This window comes from Ochotona curzoniae, unplaced genomic scaffold, assembly GCF_017591425.1.
Source record: "Ochotona curzoniae isolate NIBS_2020 unplaced genomic scaffold, NIBS_Ocur_1.0 scaffold_2476, whole genome shotgun sequence".
NCBI lineage: Eukaryota > Metazoa > Chordata > Mammalia > Lagomorpha > Ochotonidae > Ochotona > Ochotona curzoniae.
This window is the reverse complement of record NW_024467095.1, coordinates 14,551,373-14,568,822: the sequence shown is the minus strand read 5'-3', so window position 1 is coordinate 14,568,822 and position 17,450 is coordinate 14,551,373. Positions and strand designations below refer to the sequence as shown.

The 17,450-nt window shown below is 45.3% G+C and overlaps 2 protein-coding genes across 2 annotated transcripts; both read right to left on the bottom strand.

The window, feature by feature from the left end:
• On the bottom strand, positions 1 to 7,685 carry LOC121170971 (putative DBH-like monooxygenase protein 2). Its single transcript, XM_041002453.1, has 13 exons — positions 7,398 to 7,685; positions 6,994 to 7,140; positions 6,296 to 6,457; positions 5,992 to 6,075; positions 4,717 to 4,884; positions 4,449 to 4,551; positions 4,144 to 4,310; positions 3,728 to 3,819; positions 3,366 to 3,462; positions 3,172 to 3,231; positions 1,630 to 1,760; positions 872 to 986; positions 1 to 395 (listed from the first exon to the last, which is right to left on the bottom strand). Exons 1-13 carry the CDS (start codon positions 7,683 to 7,685, stop codon positions 153 to 155), a joined length of 1,857 nt encoding a protein of 618 aa, XP_040858387.1. The 3' UTR covers positions 1 to 152.
• Positions 7,686 to 11,095: 3,410 nt separating this feature from the next.
• On the bottom strand, positions 11,096 to 14,758 carry PRSS58 (serine protease 58). The gene is made up of 6 exons (XM_041002448.1): positions 14,622 to 14,758; positions 14,287 to 14,483; positions 12,579 to 12,717; positions 12,106 to 12,362; positions 11,412 to 11,551; positions 11,096 to 11,329 (listed from the first exon to the last, which is right to left on the bottom strand). The coding sequence occupies exons 2-6, from the start codon at positions 14,324 to 14,326 to the stop codon at positions 11,180 to 11,182; spliced, it is 726 nt and encodes a 241-aa protein (XP_040858382.1). The 5' UTR covers positions 14,327 to 14,483; positions 14,622 to 14,758; the 3' UTR covers positions 11,096 to 11,179.
• Positions 14,759 to 17,450: the final 2,692 nt, after the last annotated feature.

The window sequence follows — 17,450 nt, the reverse complement described above, 5'->3', positions numbered from 1 at the left end:
GTGGATTTTGTCAATTCTATAGGTTCATGACCTAGGTAATGGGAAGAGACAGCTGGGGAACTATGTGAGCTAATATAGGGGGAATTCCTGGCTTTGGCGATAAGGGGAGGGCTGAGATGAAGGGCCCTGGGAATCACCCTTATAAAACAGAATCAGAAGCCAGTCTGCAGAGTGCCTAGGATCCTTGAGAGGGCACCCTGCATGCATAAGAGGGCTGTCAGGGGAAGGCACCTGAGGGAAGCAGCAGTGGAGCTGGACAGGGGCATTGGTGCAGCTCTGGAGTCGGCAGGGGTCTTGTCCTGGGGCTCCACTTTGCCTCCTGAAGATTCTAAGCAGGGTCCCCGAGGAGTGGGAATGATGTCTGGAATCCAGCCTGTGGTGTTTTCTACAAGCTCCTGCAAAAGAACAGATAAAGTTGGAAGCCTGCCTATTGCCTTTCCTATCCAACCTTCATTAACCTTCCAGAATCCTGACAGAGCTCACCAGCCACCTGTGATGTGATGTGATTAATTCACATTCACAGTCCAGAGCAGCCAAGAACTGTCTATCTGCTTTCTCAGCTCTTCCTTCTTTGGTGGGTATCTTTCTCATTGTCATTAGGTCAGTTAATTGTCCACTCTTCCAGCTCTTGCCCAAGACCACACACATGCTTTAATTCCATTTTTTTTTTCAGAAATTCCTTGAAGTCTTCTTATGTAAATGCATCCCTTAGGGCCATAGAAGTGTGTCATTCTCTGTAGGTTAGACACACAGAGCTTGTTTCTCGTCATTGCTGCCTGGACCTCATTTCTATCTGTGTGTTTCCTCATGGAGCAGGAGGTGCTTTGCAGGGAGCCTTGCCTTATAGAGTGGCATTGCCTGAGACACTCACATCAATAGTCTTGATTAACACAGTCTGCTGGGCCTCCTTGCAGGCTTTCTCGGCCTTCTTAATGTTCTCGGGGGTCCACTCAACACTGCTCATGGCCATCATGCCCTCCATGGGACTGCAGAGGATGGTGAGATCAGGGCAGCAGAAGACAGTCATTTAGGGTTGATTGGAACTTTGAACAAACGTGCAGAAAGTACCCTCATTTGTGTAAGCCTCATTTCTATGCAGCATTAGCCATGGGGCAAGTCTTACAGCTTGATGAGAGCACCACCATCAGCTTGACATAAAAAAAATCGTTTAAACTCTCAGAGAATAATTCCTATATATATATGTATACATATATTATAATAATATATAATAATTCTGATATGTTTATATATGTATAATTTTCTGGCTTTTGAAGGAAGTGATTCTTAATCTGGAGGTTATGGGGCCCAGAAAGGTTCATGGAGTGATTGCAGGGAAGCTGTTAAGTGCCTTGAAATTTCACATGAAAGCAGTGCAATCCACACAGGTAATTTTCTTTGGGAACCACATCAGTACTCTCCCAAGAGTCACAAGAGGGTCCTGGAGAGTGGGACACTGACAAGGACAGGAGTGAAGAGTTCAGGAGCTGATGAGGCTGTCCACTGAGCAATCCTGGCTAATCAGCCCGGGCATTAGTGGACGGGTCTCCTTTGACACCTCTCCCCCAATTCCTGCAATGCCAGGGTCCCTCCCATACACACTTCAGGGCTTTGTCCTTCACGATGACTCACTCAGACACCTCCTCCCCCAGCTCATGGGCTACGGAGATGATGTCAGGATACCCGTGGCAGCTGGAGATGTTATTTCGGGGATAGTAGAAGAGGAAGATGAGGCACATCTCATTAATAGTGCTAGGACCTCCCTGGAGAAAAGGAGAAAAAAATGGAAAGACTAGTATAGAAGGAAAATACAAAGACATACAAGAGAGAAGAAAAGGGTGGACAGAAGTAGTTTAAGTAGTTGTTCTATCTGGAAGGGCTTTTCCCTCTCTCCTTTATATGGAGCCAACTCACTGCTGATTACCGTACTGTTGAGTTTTCCTCTATTTCCAACAAGTGGACAATTATCATAATTATTGTCCAAGAAATCTTCCCTATATAATCCCTGTCCTCTGCATTCCCTCTGCCATTCTGGTTTGGTTAGGACTCTGTCTCCCCGACCAGTATCAATCCCTATCCCTCCCGATTGCACTCTGTTCTTCACAGAGTTGCCAGGCTATTTGCCAACAACACAGCTTCTATTCTGTCTTCTGTTTGTTTTGTAATTGCCAGAGGCTGCTATCCATTAACAACAGTCCATGATCACTAGCCACCTTCTTTGATTGTATTTATAGCAAGTTCCAACCCACTCATTCATTCCATGTATTTACCTGATAGATCTTTCACGGGGGAAAGTGTTCGATCCAGCTCTCCCAAGGACAGGTAAGATAGCATCACTTCTACTTCAAAGAGGCTTTCCAGTGGCACCATCTTCATGTCAATTCCATTCCTTCAGACACCTTTTCCCATTCTTGAACTCTAAACCAAGCTCATTTTACTTCACATCTAACCCTTGCTTGTCCCTTCTGTGGCTTTTTTCAGGCTCTGCTTACTTCAGAACTCAACTCTGTATGTCTAAAGCATAACTCCCTTCCCTATATCAGATATTCAGCTCACTGCAGTGGGAGATTATGTTTTTGTTTTCCTGTGAATTTCCCTAATTCATTATCCTCAGTCTTCCTTTACAGTGTATACACTTTCTATGCTGCATCATTTTCATAGGTGTGTCTATTTTCTTCCTTAATAGCATGCAATAACTTTTGTATTCCACAGACACACAGAGTTCCTGGTTGGCATGGCAACAAGAATTACTTCTAAGTCAGCATCTACGACAAATCTGAAAATGACTGTTTTTCATGTGTTCACCAAGCCTCACAACGTGTTTGTGAGATAGGAAAGAGTGTTCATTTTCTCATGAAGTAGGAAACAGATGTAAAGTTGTCTAATGTTGGAAAGCTACTAAATGGAGTCTCAACTCCATGATCCTAGTCACTATAATATACTGTCTTTCTATGGTCTTGGTAAATCATTGAAAGTAAATGCAGGGAATCCCTGAAGCAGGGCCAGAGTGTGAACAGAGCATGTGTGAGTGGGTAAGTAGTTATACCACTTAAGTAAAGAAGAGTTTTCAACTGAATTCAACTGGATTCAGAATCACATGGCAGCCAAAGCCAGAGTGGGGCTGACTTTGCTGACCATGGTCAAGGTCATAATAATGACAAGAGAGTTACTTACAAAAGTGATGGAGTCACGGTCCAGGGTTTCATAGTGACATTCAACCAGCAATTCATCACCCTGTTCATGGTAAATGAAGACTGATAATAAGACACAGAGGAATTGGTACAATCCTGGAACACCCTTGGTTGGTGACAATGAGCTCAGACCCCGCCTTTTCTTCCACTCTAGTCCTGCTTCCCTCAGGTTCCCACCGGCTTAATCTCCAATCGAGCTGGTAAATCTCGAGTCTCCTGCAGATTGAAGTCATAGGAATCATCTTTACAAATTGTTCGGAGTTGTGTTCCATTTCTGGAGAGAAACAGTGGAAAAGACAAAGATGAGAAGATGAGGCCAGGAGGGTCCACCAAGAGTGGCACAGTATGGGTCATCGTATGACGCTGCAGCAACCACAAAAATAAACCCCCCAAATCCCCTCTTCTGAAGTCTAATGTCCTTTAGGAATAGTTCTAGCTCTTCCTTATTCTCAACCAACATGTCCTAGTGATGCTGAATAAGTAGCTCTTTCTATAATTTATTCCCACATGCAGAAAGCAAAGCCAAAGTCTTCTTTCACCTGTATTGCACAGCCTGCAGAGCTCGCCCAGCCAAGTGGGTATGGAGCAGGTAGGCATATACCTGTATGTCCGGCACTGGGGCCCGATTCATCTGTAACAGGAAAAGGACACACCGCTTGGTTAAGAATTTGATCTTGACCTGTTCCATAATTTCCCTTCCTTGTGGTTTGACACCTTCCTCTATGGATGATGCTCAGCTCCTTAATTCATACTGAATTCTTCTGACCCTTTCTCCTGTTCATCTCCTCTTTCCACAGACCCTTGACTTATTTTCTTTTCTGCATGACTCACACCGATGTTTTTCTGAACATCAGGCTATTCTCCAACTCTGGGATCCAGGCTGTGTGACTTTAGGGTCACTTGGCCCTATGATGGGGAGCAAGGAGCTTCGAGGAGGGTGTGCTCCCAGCTTTACCTCTTCAAATTTCTCTGTTTTACACAGCCCATAGGACATGAATGATTCTGCTCCTGGGGGTATGAAGTGGATGGGGAAGGTGAAGAATCCCAGCTGGAGGACTCCCACGTCGTATTTGCGCAACTGAGAGGTGTAGTACACACGGATCCCTGAAGAGTCATACAAACCTGGTGTAACAGGAGCAATGATAGAAGACAGGGGATTGGTCACAATGATGAGGTGGGCTGTGACCAGCAGCCAGTGTGGCATCTCGTCTCACACCCCTGATTACTATAGGAATCATCCAGGCCAAGAAAAATGCTTACCGGGAAGATTACGAAAGTTGCTGTAGTGAATCTCCAGTCGAATCCACTGAGGATCCAAGGGAGTTCCAATAGAGATGCCCACATCATCTGGAAACTGGTAACTCTGTTGGAGGGAGGGAGATTTGTTAGCGTGAGAAGTCTAGACCTCCTTTTCTAGGTCTCATCACACATTCGACACGCTCTCTACCCTGGTCTCCCACCAACCTGAAAATCCCTTTTGCCCTACATGCACTCCCTTAGCCATGCATCTTCCCATCACAGAACTCACAGTGCCCCCGACAGCCCAGCCAGCGATGACCTGTGAGCAGAGGGAAAAGGCAGGATCTGCCCCGTAGCAGTCGTTGATGCCAGTGGGGAGCACACTGGCATTGCCACAGGCGTATAGCAGGATGTGATGCACCACGGTCTCATTGTGGGGTGTCAGCTTGGGTTCAAACTGGGCGAAGGAAGGAGGGTAAAGTGTGGTCAAGATATTCTTATCGCTTTTATCCTCTTTAAATAAAACATATTCCCCCACTAAAACTGTGGTCATTTCCCACTCTTCTATATCTCCCTTTCATTTTCTTCATTTTCTTCCTAGACTATTAATGTCACCAACTCAGTTTGACTCTTGTAACTCCTGTTGCTTTAGACCTCCTCCTGCCAAGCACAGGCAGCCACTGAGGCTCCCACGAGGGACTCTCCCAGACTCCTAACTGTCCTCCTGGGCGACCTCAGTCAGTTCACCCTGTCTCATCGGGGAGACACGCCTTCCTGGAGTTTCTTTCTAAAGCAAAAAATGGCTTTGACACATTCGCCACTCACTCTAATGTGATTCATTTATATAATTGAGAAGAAAAAATTCTCAAATGTGCAGTGAGGTGACCAAGCGTTGAGTTCACAGTAGCCAGACTGCCGACATTCTGACATCTCCTTCCTGCATTTAACTTCTCCTGAGCCAAGAGTCCACAATTCTGGGACTAGTCTTGGGCCTGGATTCTGTCTCTTGCAAATATTTATTAATCAGTAACTTATTAAAACGTTGGCTACAAGAGAGGCTTGATGGAAATAATGCCTCAATGAACATTTGACATCGAAATTAAGGCGCAGCTTGACATGTCTGTATCCTATACAGAAGTGTTGAGATCTGATTCCCGGCTGCACTACCAACTCCAGTCTCTTGTGCCTGGAAGGCAGGTGCAAGTGATGACTTAGATATTTGAGTCCCTGCCACCCATATCTGGGATCTGGACTGAGTTTCCAGCTCCCAGCTTCAGGTTGGCTCAGAGCCAACTATTGCAGGCATTTGAGGAGAGAACCAGCATTTAAAGATATTTCTCTGTTTCTGTTTCTACCTCCCAAATAAATACATAAGGTCACTTCAAGTTGTGGTTTCCCACTCTGGAATTTCTGTAATTGCCACTTGTTCCTTTTCCAGTCACTTCCCAATTACTTCCTGCCAGTCATTTCCCAAACATCATTCTATTCTGGTCAACCGCATCCACTGCTCTGTTCTAGCATTTTCCCCTCTCTTTGACACCATTCCCCATGTGGTTCACTCTACCTTGTAGATGTGATGTTTCTTGCTGACGATGGGAAGAGGAAGAAAGGTGCAGGCATAGGTGGTGTCATCTTCTGGAATGAGGAACTGGAGTAGGGTGGACCAAAATTGAGTGAGGCTCCAAAGAAGCAGGAAGGGACAAGCCATAAAAAGAGGTTCTGAGTTAGAGTAGCCTCACGGGACTTGAGTGTTATCCAATAGCATAACAAGAAGCATGCTCGCTATCAGGTGAAAACAGAAGGGTCTTGGCTGAAAGGGGAAATGGATAGGGAGCTGGAGTTGGTGGGGTAGGGTTGAGAAATCTTACATCCACGATCTCCAAGTCATGAATGATGGTGTCCTCGGGGACTTTCAGATCGTCAGGGTGGAATATTTGCAGCAGGAAGATGGACTTGACAAAAATGCGTTCCTGATCCAATTTCAGTGTGTCATCCAGGCCATAGGCAGCCAGTACCCTCACGGTATCAACCTGGGGTATCAGGAACATAGAAGTGCTGTTATCCCAGGGGCAGAACTTCATTCTTACACCCAGCGAGCTGTGCCAGCCACTCACTTTTGGCCACACAGAGTGAGTGATATAGAACGTCTCAGCCCTGGAATTAGAATTAGTCTGTTCTGATCCTGCCCCTCACAGCTACTTGCTCGTAGTATTGGGCAGGTCTTGTTTCAGCTCATTATGTTCTCTATGCTTACACCTGCATCTGTGATGGGATAGGGTTGGATTAAACTCTGAAATCCCACTAACCTAGAGGTCAGTGAAATCATGTGATATTCTTCAGTAGGAGAGAAGAGAAGAGGCTGGGAGTGAGCGCCAAGTTAATGGGTGGTACACCTGCAAATGGATTGTGGGTTGCTATGGGATGGCACTCTTGGGGCAGAATGTGGGAAGGTTTTGTGGATGAAGCAGCTGTGGTAAGGTGATTGGCTGCCTCATGGAGGTGACCTACTTCCTCTAAAAGAAAAAGCTTCCTTTGACGGAATGTTTGTCACCCTTCCTTCTTTTACCGTAATGTCTTGGTCATGAGGGTCACAGGACCGGAAGGGCCTGGAGAAGCGCAAAGTGGTATAGACCCCATCTTCCTTGAGTCCCTGCAGCTCAGCATCCTGGCTCCCATCTTCCTGAAGGGTGTCTTCATCCACCAGGTGCTGATCCTAGGGCACAAGAGAGATCAAAGAGTAAGAGCCAGGAGACCCAAACGATAAAGCTTTGAGAAACTAGTTATACCTGGTGCTCTTCCAGGACACTAAAGGAGAGAATACAGGCTTTTGTTATTATGTCATTTCCTCCTGGGACAAAGCATGCTACCAAGGGGTGTCTTCTTAGAAATATGGGATGGGCTGTGTCTAATAAAACATCATCAACCCAGCCGAGGCTCTCATCCCTGGAAGAGCATCACCCTCAGACTTACCGAGAAGTAGACATGGCCATCGGGCAGGACTCCTCCAACCACCAGGTCACTGCCCACAAACGTGTAGCGGTTTGTGACACCTAAGCCCACCCAGCCAGTTGTCCGGACCTGGAGCTCAAAGGTGATGATCTCAGTCTCAAGATCAAAGTCCCAGCGCAGCAAAATGACATTGGAAGGCCCTAAGAACCTGGAATAGCGCAAGCGGGACTTGGGGCCAAGGCCATGGCCTTGGGATGGGGCTGCCAGGGCCAGAACTAGGGACAGCACGAAGAGCAGGGCACAGGTCATGGCTCCTGGGACCTGCAGCTTCACGTGTGGATGCATGATTGGAAGCTCTGGGCTTATATGTCTCTCTACTTGGGCCAGGCACCATGCCACGGGGGAGGGACTGGCTGGGGTTCCTGGGATCTGATTATCCTCTGGGCTCAGAGTGGTGCCACTTACATAACACTGCAGGTGAGAAGTGTCTAGAGAGGGTCCAGCACATGTGCCTTTCATTCTTTTCGAGAGAGTCCCACAATAAAGTTCTCAGGTACGCATGATTCAGGTTTTCTGTTCTACATCCATGCTGGGGTCTGACCAATGGAAACTGCAAATCTGAGATGTTGTTCAGTTCTCCATCTCTTTCCCTTTCTCTAAGCTCTGTGTCTCCCCATCTTCCTTCTAATTCCCCACCACCAACATGTGTCCTTGGGTGTCCTTTGTGAACATTCTCTCTCTGACATAGATGTCCAGCCCAATTTTCACGAGCCCGTTTTGCCTGTGGATAGAACTGAGACTCCAGCTGGTGATGGGCCTGCATGTAAATCTAGCTTTTCAGCCTCCAGAGCTGAGCAGGGAGGAGAGAAGCTGTTGGGAGGGGATTTGGGGAGGGCTGTGATTTCCATCTCTCGGAGGAGTCTTTGTGACTAATCCCTGGAAGGACACATAGAGGTAAACAAGCTTAGCCAACCTGGCAGGCGGGCAAGTCTGGGGCAGCATGGATGTACTCCCGTGAGTTGGAGGATCCTAGAGGAGAGGACTTAAGGAGAAGAGAGGGAGGAAATGAGGAAGAAACAACGTTTTTGTTTTGGGGGATGCTGTCTTGAGTTGCCTTTCGGGGAAATCATAGAGATGGAACCAGAGGTACAGCCTGTCCTTCCGCTTGCTAGCACATTGGTATTAGGTAAGTAGTAAAGGCACAAAAGGAGTATGAGAACGCCAGTAGAGTAGAAAGAGATTTTAGGTTCATGTAATTTTCTCCAATCTCTATCCCATTTTAAAAGAGAAATAGGAGCAGTATGCAGCAGCATGGGTAGTTTCATCACCCATCAAGTAGTGGCAGAGCTAACACCGAACATGGGGCCCATCCTCCAAGCCAGCACCATTTCAATTGTTTTAGGCCACGGACACTTACAAGACACCGGATGTGGGGGTCAAGCCTTTCCACCATGGTTTGTCCCAATTGAAGTGTTGGTGTCATTTGTTGGCTGCTTCTTAGGGAAGGCACAAAGATTTCACTCTATGTCCGCAGTGATTCTTTGTCACGAATGACACATCTGGTCTCATCTAACACCCAGGATACCGTTCTCTACTACCTAACAGAATGCCTGCTTTAAGGGTCTCCCAAAATACACACAGGCCCCTACCTGTCCACAGAGTGGGTAGATCCTGGGCTATTCACTTACAGAGCACACGTTCAGTGCATGCATGGTTATTGTGCTACCTGCTGGGTTCATTAAAGCTGCTAAGGATCCGGCTATGATTGCTTGCTGCTACTGAGATGCAGCAGAGGGAGAAGTCAAACATTCTATACAGACAGGCACAACCCCCAGTTCTGGACCTGGTAGAAAAGGTCAGCCTCTAGGCAGCCACCTGGAAACAAGCGGCTTACCTTGGTCTGGGATGAGGAGCCCAGCCAAGCCTAGAGAAGGCTGAGCTGGGGACACACTGACCCTGAGAAGCAGGAGGAAACAGGAGTGCTGGAGACTCTGATCCCAATCTCACTCAAGGATTAGAGCTAAGCGAGGGTAGAAGGAAGACAGGATGAGAAGTCTGTAAACTGAGAAGACCCTGGATCCTTCATCTCTCAATCTAACCGGCCAGGGCATTGTCCTTAGGGTGAGGCAGGGCCCTCACGAGACAGCTAGGAGCCGAGAGCCTGGGACTGGACAGGACACATTCAGGGTTGCCTTCCTTGTCCATGTTCCTTTCCTAAGACATAGTGTGTTGTTAAAAAAAAAAAAAAAAGATGGCCTTTCCATGAAACATAAACCTCAGACATTCATCATCTCACGTCTTTCTGCTGTTGAAGCAGGAATTTCTTTTCTAGCTGTGTCTGGGCTGAGAAAACAGAAGCTCTGAATTAGAGAGTTGCTAAACAACAACTGGATGCGTTTTGGTTGAAACTGACCACTTCCTGACATCTCTGTAATTTAAAGTCACTTTATTTTTCTGTTTGCCTGTGGTTTGAGTCTGGCTCTAATTTTCCAAACCTCCATTGCTGTCTCTGTGTCTCTTTCTGTCTGTCTCTCTGTCTCTGTCTCTCTCTTTCTCACACACACACGTACATACGACATAAAGTTAGAGTCCATAAAAATCCTCTTCAGCGTCAACTTCACACCTTTACCCTTCTGCCCCGCAATGATTTCAGGCACACACCCTTCATGCCCAATTTTTATCTGCGGCATACAAATTCAGAGCAGTTTGAGACAGATTGGAGTTTGAGGAAATCACAGCTGGACTGCATAGTCCCCCTGAGGGCGAGCATTAGATGTTCCTAATAGGTGGGCCGGTAGTGGTTACTCAGAAAGGGTGGGAGGGTCATGGGTTCTGGAGGCAAGCAGGTGGCTGGCGGAAAGGGGTCAGGGGAATCAAAGGTGAATCATTGTCAGGAGCGTTGGAATAAGGAAGCTCCTAGGTGAAACAGGTGAAGAGGTGAAGGGCAGTCCAGCTCATCATGCCATCCCTCACCCCAGACTTTGAAGGTTTGGAATTTATCTCCTTAGAGTTCTGCTTTGCTTTCACTCCAGCTATAAATTCTAAATCTCAATCCTTGCAGCTGCCCATTAGGAACTATGAGGCCTCTTGAATCACTTCATCAAATAGATGAGCAGAGACCAGAAATGAAATATCACGTCGTACGTGTTGACCTGGGACTGCACCTGCTCTTTATCCTTCCCTAACCCACCAGGGAGAAGTGGCATGGTGGAGAAGCTGCTCCCACATCCACCACAGAGATTCTCCTTTGTCCCATCTCCATCTCTTTTCGCTATCATCTTAAGATGGAACATGCCATTAATCACAGGCGTAGGTCTTCTTCAAGTTGCTTTGGATATTGTGAGAAACACCTGCCCAGCTCCAGATGACATGATGACGAGGCCTGAGTCCTCGGGACAGGTGGAGACCAAGATGCTCAACCTTTCTCCAGGAAGCAACCTCTGCTTGCAAAAATTATCTCCAAGAGATCCAGACAAGAGGTGCCAAAGAATCCAGCGTTGGTGGCAGGAAGCCGACGCAGAGCCCCCTGCTGGCATCTTGGCACAACCACAGCCAGCTTCTCTCTGGCTGGAGTCCTGGGAGCACCTGATCTGACAGCTCCCTGGAGGTCTGCCTGGTGGACTGGGCTGAGTTTGAGTTTCTTGCCTCCACTTGTAAGGGAAGAAGAGCTGTTCCGTATGGGCATGTGTAACCACCACTCTCACCAACACAATGAGACATGTACTCATGGCCCAATGCAGTTTAATTTTAGACTGAGCTTGAAGGCAGATTGTCACAAGGCCCAGAGTTTCTGCTATGGGAGCTCAGTTGTTCCGGATTGTGTTTCTAATCCAGGTCACGTAGTTAAAGATCTCGGTATAGATGCCAACATCAGCTCTCAACACACATCCATCTGCATAAGACAGGATTCCCTGAAGTACCCCATTGCAGACTGCGGGGGCAGCTGAGACTTCCTGTCAAGAAATCAGAAAGTGACTTATCTTTCTGTCAGAAGATACAAAGAATAAAACAAGGAAGTCCAAGACTGCATGTTACCTTGCAAGGCTGTCTCCTTCCTGGCACAATGCCAATACACAGCATGCCTTCTGTGATCCTGTAAGCTTTATAGGTACTGCGACACTCTGATTTGGTGATAACAGAAATGTTCACGTTTTGTAGTGAGTCAGGCTCCTTTGCTAGAGGAAAAAAAAGACACTAAATGTCTTTGAGAGCTATGAGTTCTTGTAGAAACTGATTCTCACCTTCCTTCCATTTTTTTCCCAACATAACTTCAACATAGGAAAAGAGATCACACAGGGAGAGAAGTAAGAACCGACAGGATCAGCAGCAAACGAGAGATGATCAGTTAACGGTTTCTGATGATACCAGTGTCTGTTCTCTTGTGCAAGCCATTCAGTTCTTGCAAGTCATACGTTTACATGAGGAGTGTGATTAAATGAAACAAATTACTTGGAAGTATGGTGTGATACTTTTAACATGGAAGTCTTAGAGTTTGAAAATATTTGGAGATATCTAACCTAGCTTTTCAAATATTAGATACAAAAAGAATATTCATTTAAAAATACTGTGCCATTAGTAGTTGGCAAAATAGTAAGATTTGGAATGGAGCATGGGGGGCAGGCACTTGCCAGGGTTGTGAAGGTGGCCCTTGAGACTTCTGCACACATATCCCGGTGTCTGGGTTTGAGCCCACTCCTGACTCAGCCTTCCTGGAATGTTTTGAACTCACATGAATCACATATGTTGTAGGCCCAGGTGGAGACAGTGCATGTGGTATCCACAGGGGCAGTTTTGGATGGCAGGTTGACTATTTTCACATAGTTATTGGGTTCAATGAATTTTTTCAGTTTGATTAACAGTAGGTCATGCTCGATAGAAGAGATTGAGAAGTATGGATGATGAATCATCTTCTCGTAGCCAACAACTTGTACATGCTTTTCTTGTCTGTCTGCTGGGATTGTAACCCCCAGCATCACTTGGAGCTTCCTGGAATGATATGAATGTTCAGAGGAATGTATGTAGACAGCATCTCCATCTCTAGGGCATTTTACTAGCCTCCCAAAAGACAGTTTCTGTGCCACTGGGTGTCCCACAAAATTATTCTCAACCTTCTTTAACCGGGAGACGACGGCAGGCTGGCATCAAGTCTGTGTCCCACCTAGGAGCTTGAAGGGCAGAGTAGTGTGGGGGTTTATTACTCACGGTAGGTTGCAGTGTGCTGATGTGAGCACCCAAAGTGGGTGGATCAGGACTCCAGTGCAGGGCAGGTATTCAGACCTCAAGTAGACTAAGTAGGGTGGAGTAAAGTCAGCTGTGTAGTCTGGATTAAAGGCAATGGCAGCTGGAAAGAAAGGCACAGCCATGACATTCTGAGCTTTTTCAATCACTAGAACCAGTAATTTCTGATATCTTCATAGAGTTCAGGCTCCCTCACACTTCTCTAGTTCTTTTATCTGCAAATTAAATCTGTAAAAAGGATTTAATTCATGCTACTTCTACAAATGATGGTTCTCCTTTAATGTTTTTCAACAAATAGTCTTTAAAATACGAGCTTTCTTAAATACCTTTCATAATGCTGTGCATAGTACGGTAAATCTACTCATTTTTAAAATAAAAATCTTTAAGATGTTTTAAGAAGTCATGACTTTCTCCTAGCAACAACAGGAAGCGGAATAATATAAATGCCATTATAAAAATGACCAAATAAGGGAAGTTATTCATTCACTCAACAAATAAAGAATACGCAGTACATGTCATGCTCTGTTTTAGGGAATTATGTAGTGAACAAATCAGATATCCTTGCTCTCACACATCCCAATGAGTGGAGATAACAAGAAGAAAATGACATAGTATGTTAGATGGTGATTAGAGCTACCAGAAAAAGAACCTGCGATTCAGGAAAAGAAAGACACTTATATGTGTTTCTACATGTGTGGGTTGTGCACATGTGTGCACAGGTGAAAGTCTGTGCATGCATGTGTTTGTCGAACATGTACGTATTGCACAGTGATAAATCATTGGTCAGAGTGGACTTTATGGGCAATGTTGAACAATGAGGTAAAATGAAGGAGTTGAATGATCAGTTATTGGGGATAAGGTATTCTATGCAGAAAAAAATTTTGTAGTAGCAGTTTTAAGACCTGAGTAAGGAACATCTCAGAGGCCAGTGCCACTGATGTGGAGCGAGTCGAGGATAGAGCAGAAAAGGGGACCGAACACACGGTCAAGAAGTTTCTGAAATGGGGAGAACTTGGGTTTGTCTTCTGAATGTGGTATCACTTCAGGATTTTGTGTAGAAGAGCAATGACATTTTCTCATGGATACTTGTGACATGTACAGGTACAGACAAAATACAGCCTGTTAGGAGATTCAGTTGATAGTCCAAGGAGGAGACATTGGCTTGGGCTATAGTGAGCAGAAGAGGGAAGCAGCTGTGGGACAAGGTTGGATTTATGTTGTATTTAAGGAACAGATTTCCTAAAATTGTAGAGGGTTAACATAAAAAGTTGTAAGGAAGCATTTATGGATATAACTTTAAGGTTTCTATTTGAAAACCAGGAAGTGTGCCAGAAACTGTCCAACTCTTCCACATGTAATTGTGACCATAAGTTGGACAGTTGGTTTCAGTCCCCACCCTGCTTTTCATCCCCTTACGCCACCACCAGTCCGGTTCCAGAGAGGTCAGCAGTCTGGTCTCTGCTCTTCATGTATTGGGGTGCCCATGTCCACATGTCCCCACAAAGGACGCATAAAATCAAGCTGAGGTAAGTTGGGTAGGCAGTGTCACATGGCAGAGACAGTGACAGTGGGGAGGGACAGAGACCCAATCCCACATCTGACAGCATCTTCTCTCATGGTCCGTTTGTCATGCTTTCCCCAGGATTAAAGGAATCAATGTGTGTACACTCACCAGGCAGGTTCAAGAGAGCCCAGAGTAGGAGGAATTTCATAATGTCAAAACAGGTCAGCTTACAGCCTCTGGAATTATGTGGAGAAAGCAAGGAACAGAAGCAAATGACTTAAACCAGGATGGAGCCCTAGAATTCTTTCAGTGGTGAAACTGTTCCAACAAAGACGCCCTTCAGTCAGACGAGGTGGTGATGTTGGCTGTCAGGAAAAGAACAGAGATCAAGGAATTGGTCCTTGATGCAGCAGATGGATAACAGTTCTAAAACTCACCATCACCCCTACTCCCTGCCCTGTACTCTTCAGAGCCAAAGAAATATAAAGCAACAAAAAACTAACCTGAGAATTGGCTTTTACTGAGTCTTCACAGCATCCTTCACCTGTGTCTCCCCTCTCTGTGCCACATGGAGGAGGCTGGCCACTCCTACCTCTGTGATGCTAACCCTCACAAATGTGACATTAATACGTATCTCCAAAGCATGTGACCTGACCCTCTGGTGCTGACTTCTGCTCTCTGCCTGGTATTAACTTCTCTTTGGCCCTTTCATGTAATTATGCATCCATTTATTTTGACTGGAAAGAAAGACATACAGAGAGAAGTAGATACAGAAAGGAAGATCTTCTGTCTTCTAGTTCACTCCCCGAGCGGCCACAATAGCCAGAGCTGAGCTGATCTGAAGCCAGGAGCCAGGAGCTTCTTTTGGGTTTCCCTCTTGGGTGCAGGGTCCCAAGGCTTTGGGTCATTCATGACTGCTTCCCCAAGTCACAGGCTGGGAGTTGGATGGGAAGTGGAGCAACTGGGATTAGAACTGGCACCCGCATGGGATCCTGGCACATCTAAGGCAAGGACTTTAGCCATTAGGCTACTACACTGGGCCCTATTCATCCATTTGTTAAAACCATCAGTCCAATAATGTGTATTGTGTTTTTGAGTGTATCAAAAATTGTTTTTGCTGCTAAGCATGTCTACATTAGACACTTTAGTTCTGCCTTTTCAGAGCTCTTAGACTATTGGGAATTATAGGTATTTGAGTATCTACCACTTAGTAAGTAAAGCATTTAGGCAAAAAGTGAGGAAAGCCACAGAATAAGCGAAAATATTTGCAAAACACATATCTGGTATATCTAAAATGCAGAAATAAATATTAAAACTCAATAATGTGGCAGGTGCACACATATATTCACAAATGAGAGGAACATAAGTAAATAGATACTAGACGGGTGATCACTAGATAAATACATGCTGCAAGCAGAGGGGAGCATGCTCTCTGCTTTTTTTTTCTTATCAGTGATGAACCATTCTTACAGTCCTTGTCTCTGAGTAAGTGTAGCACAGGGGGTTTTAGGGCAGTATAATTACCTTGTTTGATAATGTACTTATAACATTACACATTTATCAAAACCAATAGGACCGTGTAATATAAAAAATGAACCTTTATGTCAGCTGTTGCTATGTAACAGCAGCATACCAATACTTGTTTGTTCATTATAACAAATGCACCTTACTGCTGCAAGATGTTAATAAAAATTAGAGCACTCAGCGGTAGTGTCTCAGTGGCGGGCCTACAGTTCATGCACTTTAAAGATCTTTCGTCTCTATTAGATGCTCGAACTTGTTCGTCGTAAAATGCTGGAGAAAAATTTTAAACATTGAAGCTTAGGCCTCAAAACACAGAGTGCCAAGATTGTGTGGCTCCTTTGCTCAACTTTATATAGAAATAAAAAGCCAGGAGGCAATTGTAAATGTGACAGAAGTTGATTCGGCCAAGGAAAGTAAAGTCGTCTGTGCGAAAGACGACTGGGTGGAGTGCTGGGATGACACACCAGGATTTAGGAAACAGCTCAGGCTTTGAAGGTCTTTACCTTTCAATCATGAAAGCAGAGGACCTTCTCTATGGGATGGTGTGTTTGAATTTGTTTGGAACATATTGTGGCTTTTTTCTGTCGTTGGAAATAGCACTTAAATATTCTTTGACTGTGGCATGCATGGGAATAGTTCTGTCCAACATACAAGTGTAAGGGTTAGACAGAAAGGGTGAAGAGCAGCTGCGGCTGTGGTTGCTAAGGAAGTGACTATCAGCAACATTTCCTGATTGCAACATTTCTCAAGAGGCCAGCTGGTGGGAGATCATGACGGACGATCCCTTCACAAATATATGGAAAGAAAACAAAAGATAACTTCCCTCTGGCTGGGTTGCTTAGCTTCCTCAAGATTGAACAAAACATCCTGTTTTACATAGCTTTGCACAGCTAGCACTTTTAGTAAGTGGAAACAGGGAACTGTGAGATGTAGGTCTGGGAAGTATCTGTCACATTGAGATGTGAGTCCAGTGCTCATGTCCATTAGGTAGTCAAGAGGTGGGACTTATATCAATGGTGAGTATGGATGTTGTGTCAGGGGAGGAAAGTCCTTTTTCTTGAAAGGGAAATTTAGATATTTATAACATTATTCATGCTCCGTGCCAAATTTTGAAATTAAGAAACAGCCTGTTGCTACATTTATTGAATTTTGAGTCCTGTCTGCAATTGACTTGGCCAGGGTCAGACCAAACGGTGCAAGAACCAGACATCCTCCACCCCTGTTGTGGATGACAGGGATGAGAGCTGAGTGCCTGCTGCAGCTCTTCCCAAAGCCAAGAGCAACCACCGATAAATACAGGACAGCCATGTACGTATGAGTTCCACACATTCTTCTCTAATTTTCTGTCAGAAATGATCACCTCCATGTCTTCCAAGGATTGCAAACATGGCATGCGAGACGTCTCCTGACTTGCGACTGTGCTCTTTCTAGTTTGTGCACAAAACCACAGTTCTTTTCAGATCAACAATGTCTACTTGCCCAAGCCAGAAACTTGGAAGTAATGCATGACACCATCCAAGCTTTTTCCTCTCACAGTCATTACGTCTGAATCTTGTGAGCTCTGCTTCCTTAATGGCCCTCAGATCAGAAATATGAGATATTTTATCGTGATGGCTTTAATCACATCCCACTGACAACAGGAGAATCCAAACCCTTTTGCAGATGTTAGCCCCTTCACTACCACCGAGCTTGCCAGCCTGTTTAGAACACTTTGTAGCAAATTGTTTCTGCTCTGTTTTGCTTGCATGTGTTTCCCCACACACACCACTTTTCTACTGTCCCATAATTTATCTGCCTCTTTGATGTTA

What these genes read in the sequence shown, in the direction of transcription:
- LOC121170971 (XM_041002453.1), bottom strand. Translation starts at nt 7,685, where the DNA reads ATGACCTGTGCCCTGCTCTTCGTGCTGTCCCTAGTTCTGGCCCTGGCA. An exon ending in ATGACTTGGAGATCGTGGAT is followed by an intron (nt 6,076 to 6,295) that starts GTAAGATTTCTC and finishes ACCCTACTCCAG; the next exon opens with TTCCTCATTCCAGAAGATGA. An exon ending in ACCGTGACTCCATCACTTTT is followed by an intron (nt 1,761 to 3,171) that starts GTAAGTAACTCT and finishes CCTTTTCTCCAG; the next exon opens with GGAGGTCCTAGCACTATTAA.
- PRSS58 (XM_041002448.1), bottom strand. Translation starts at nt 14,326, where the DNA reads ATGAAATTCCTCCTACTCTGGGCTCTCTTGAACCTGCCTG. An exon ending in GGCTCTCTTGAACCTGCCTG is followed by an intron (nt 12,718 to 14,286) that starts GTGAGTGTACAC and finishes CTTTCTTTCCAG; the next exon opens with CTGCCATTGCCTTTAATCCA. An exon ending in CTACAACATATGTGATTCAT is followed by an intron (nt 11,552 to 12,105) that starts GTGAGTTCAAAA and finishes TTTTTCCTCTAG; the next exon opens with CAAAGGAGCCTGACTCACTA.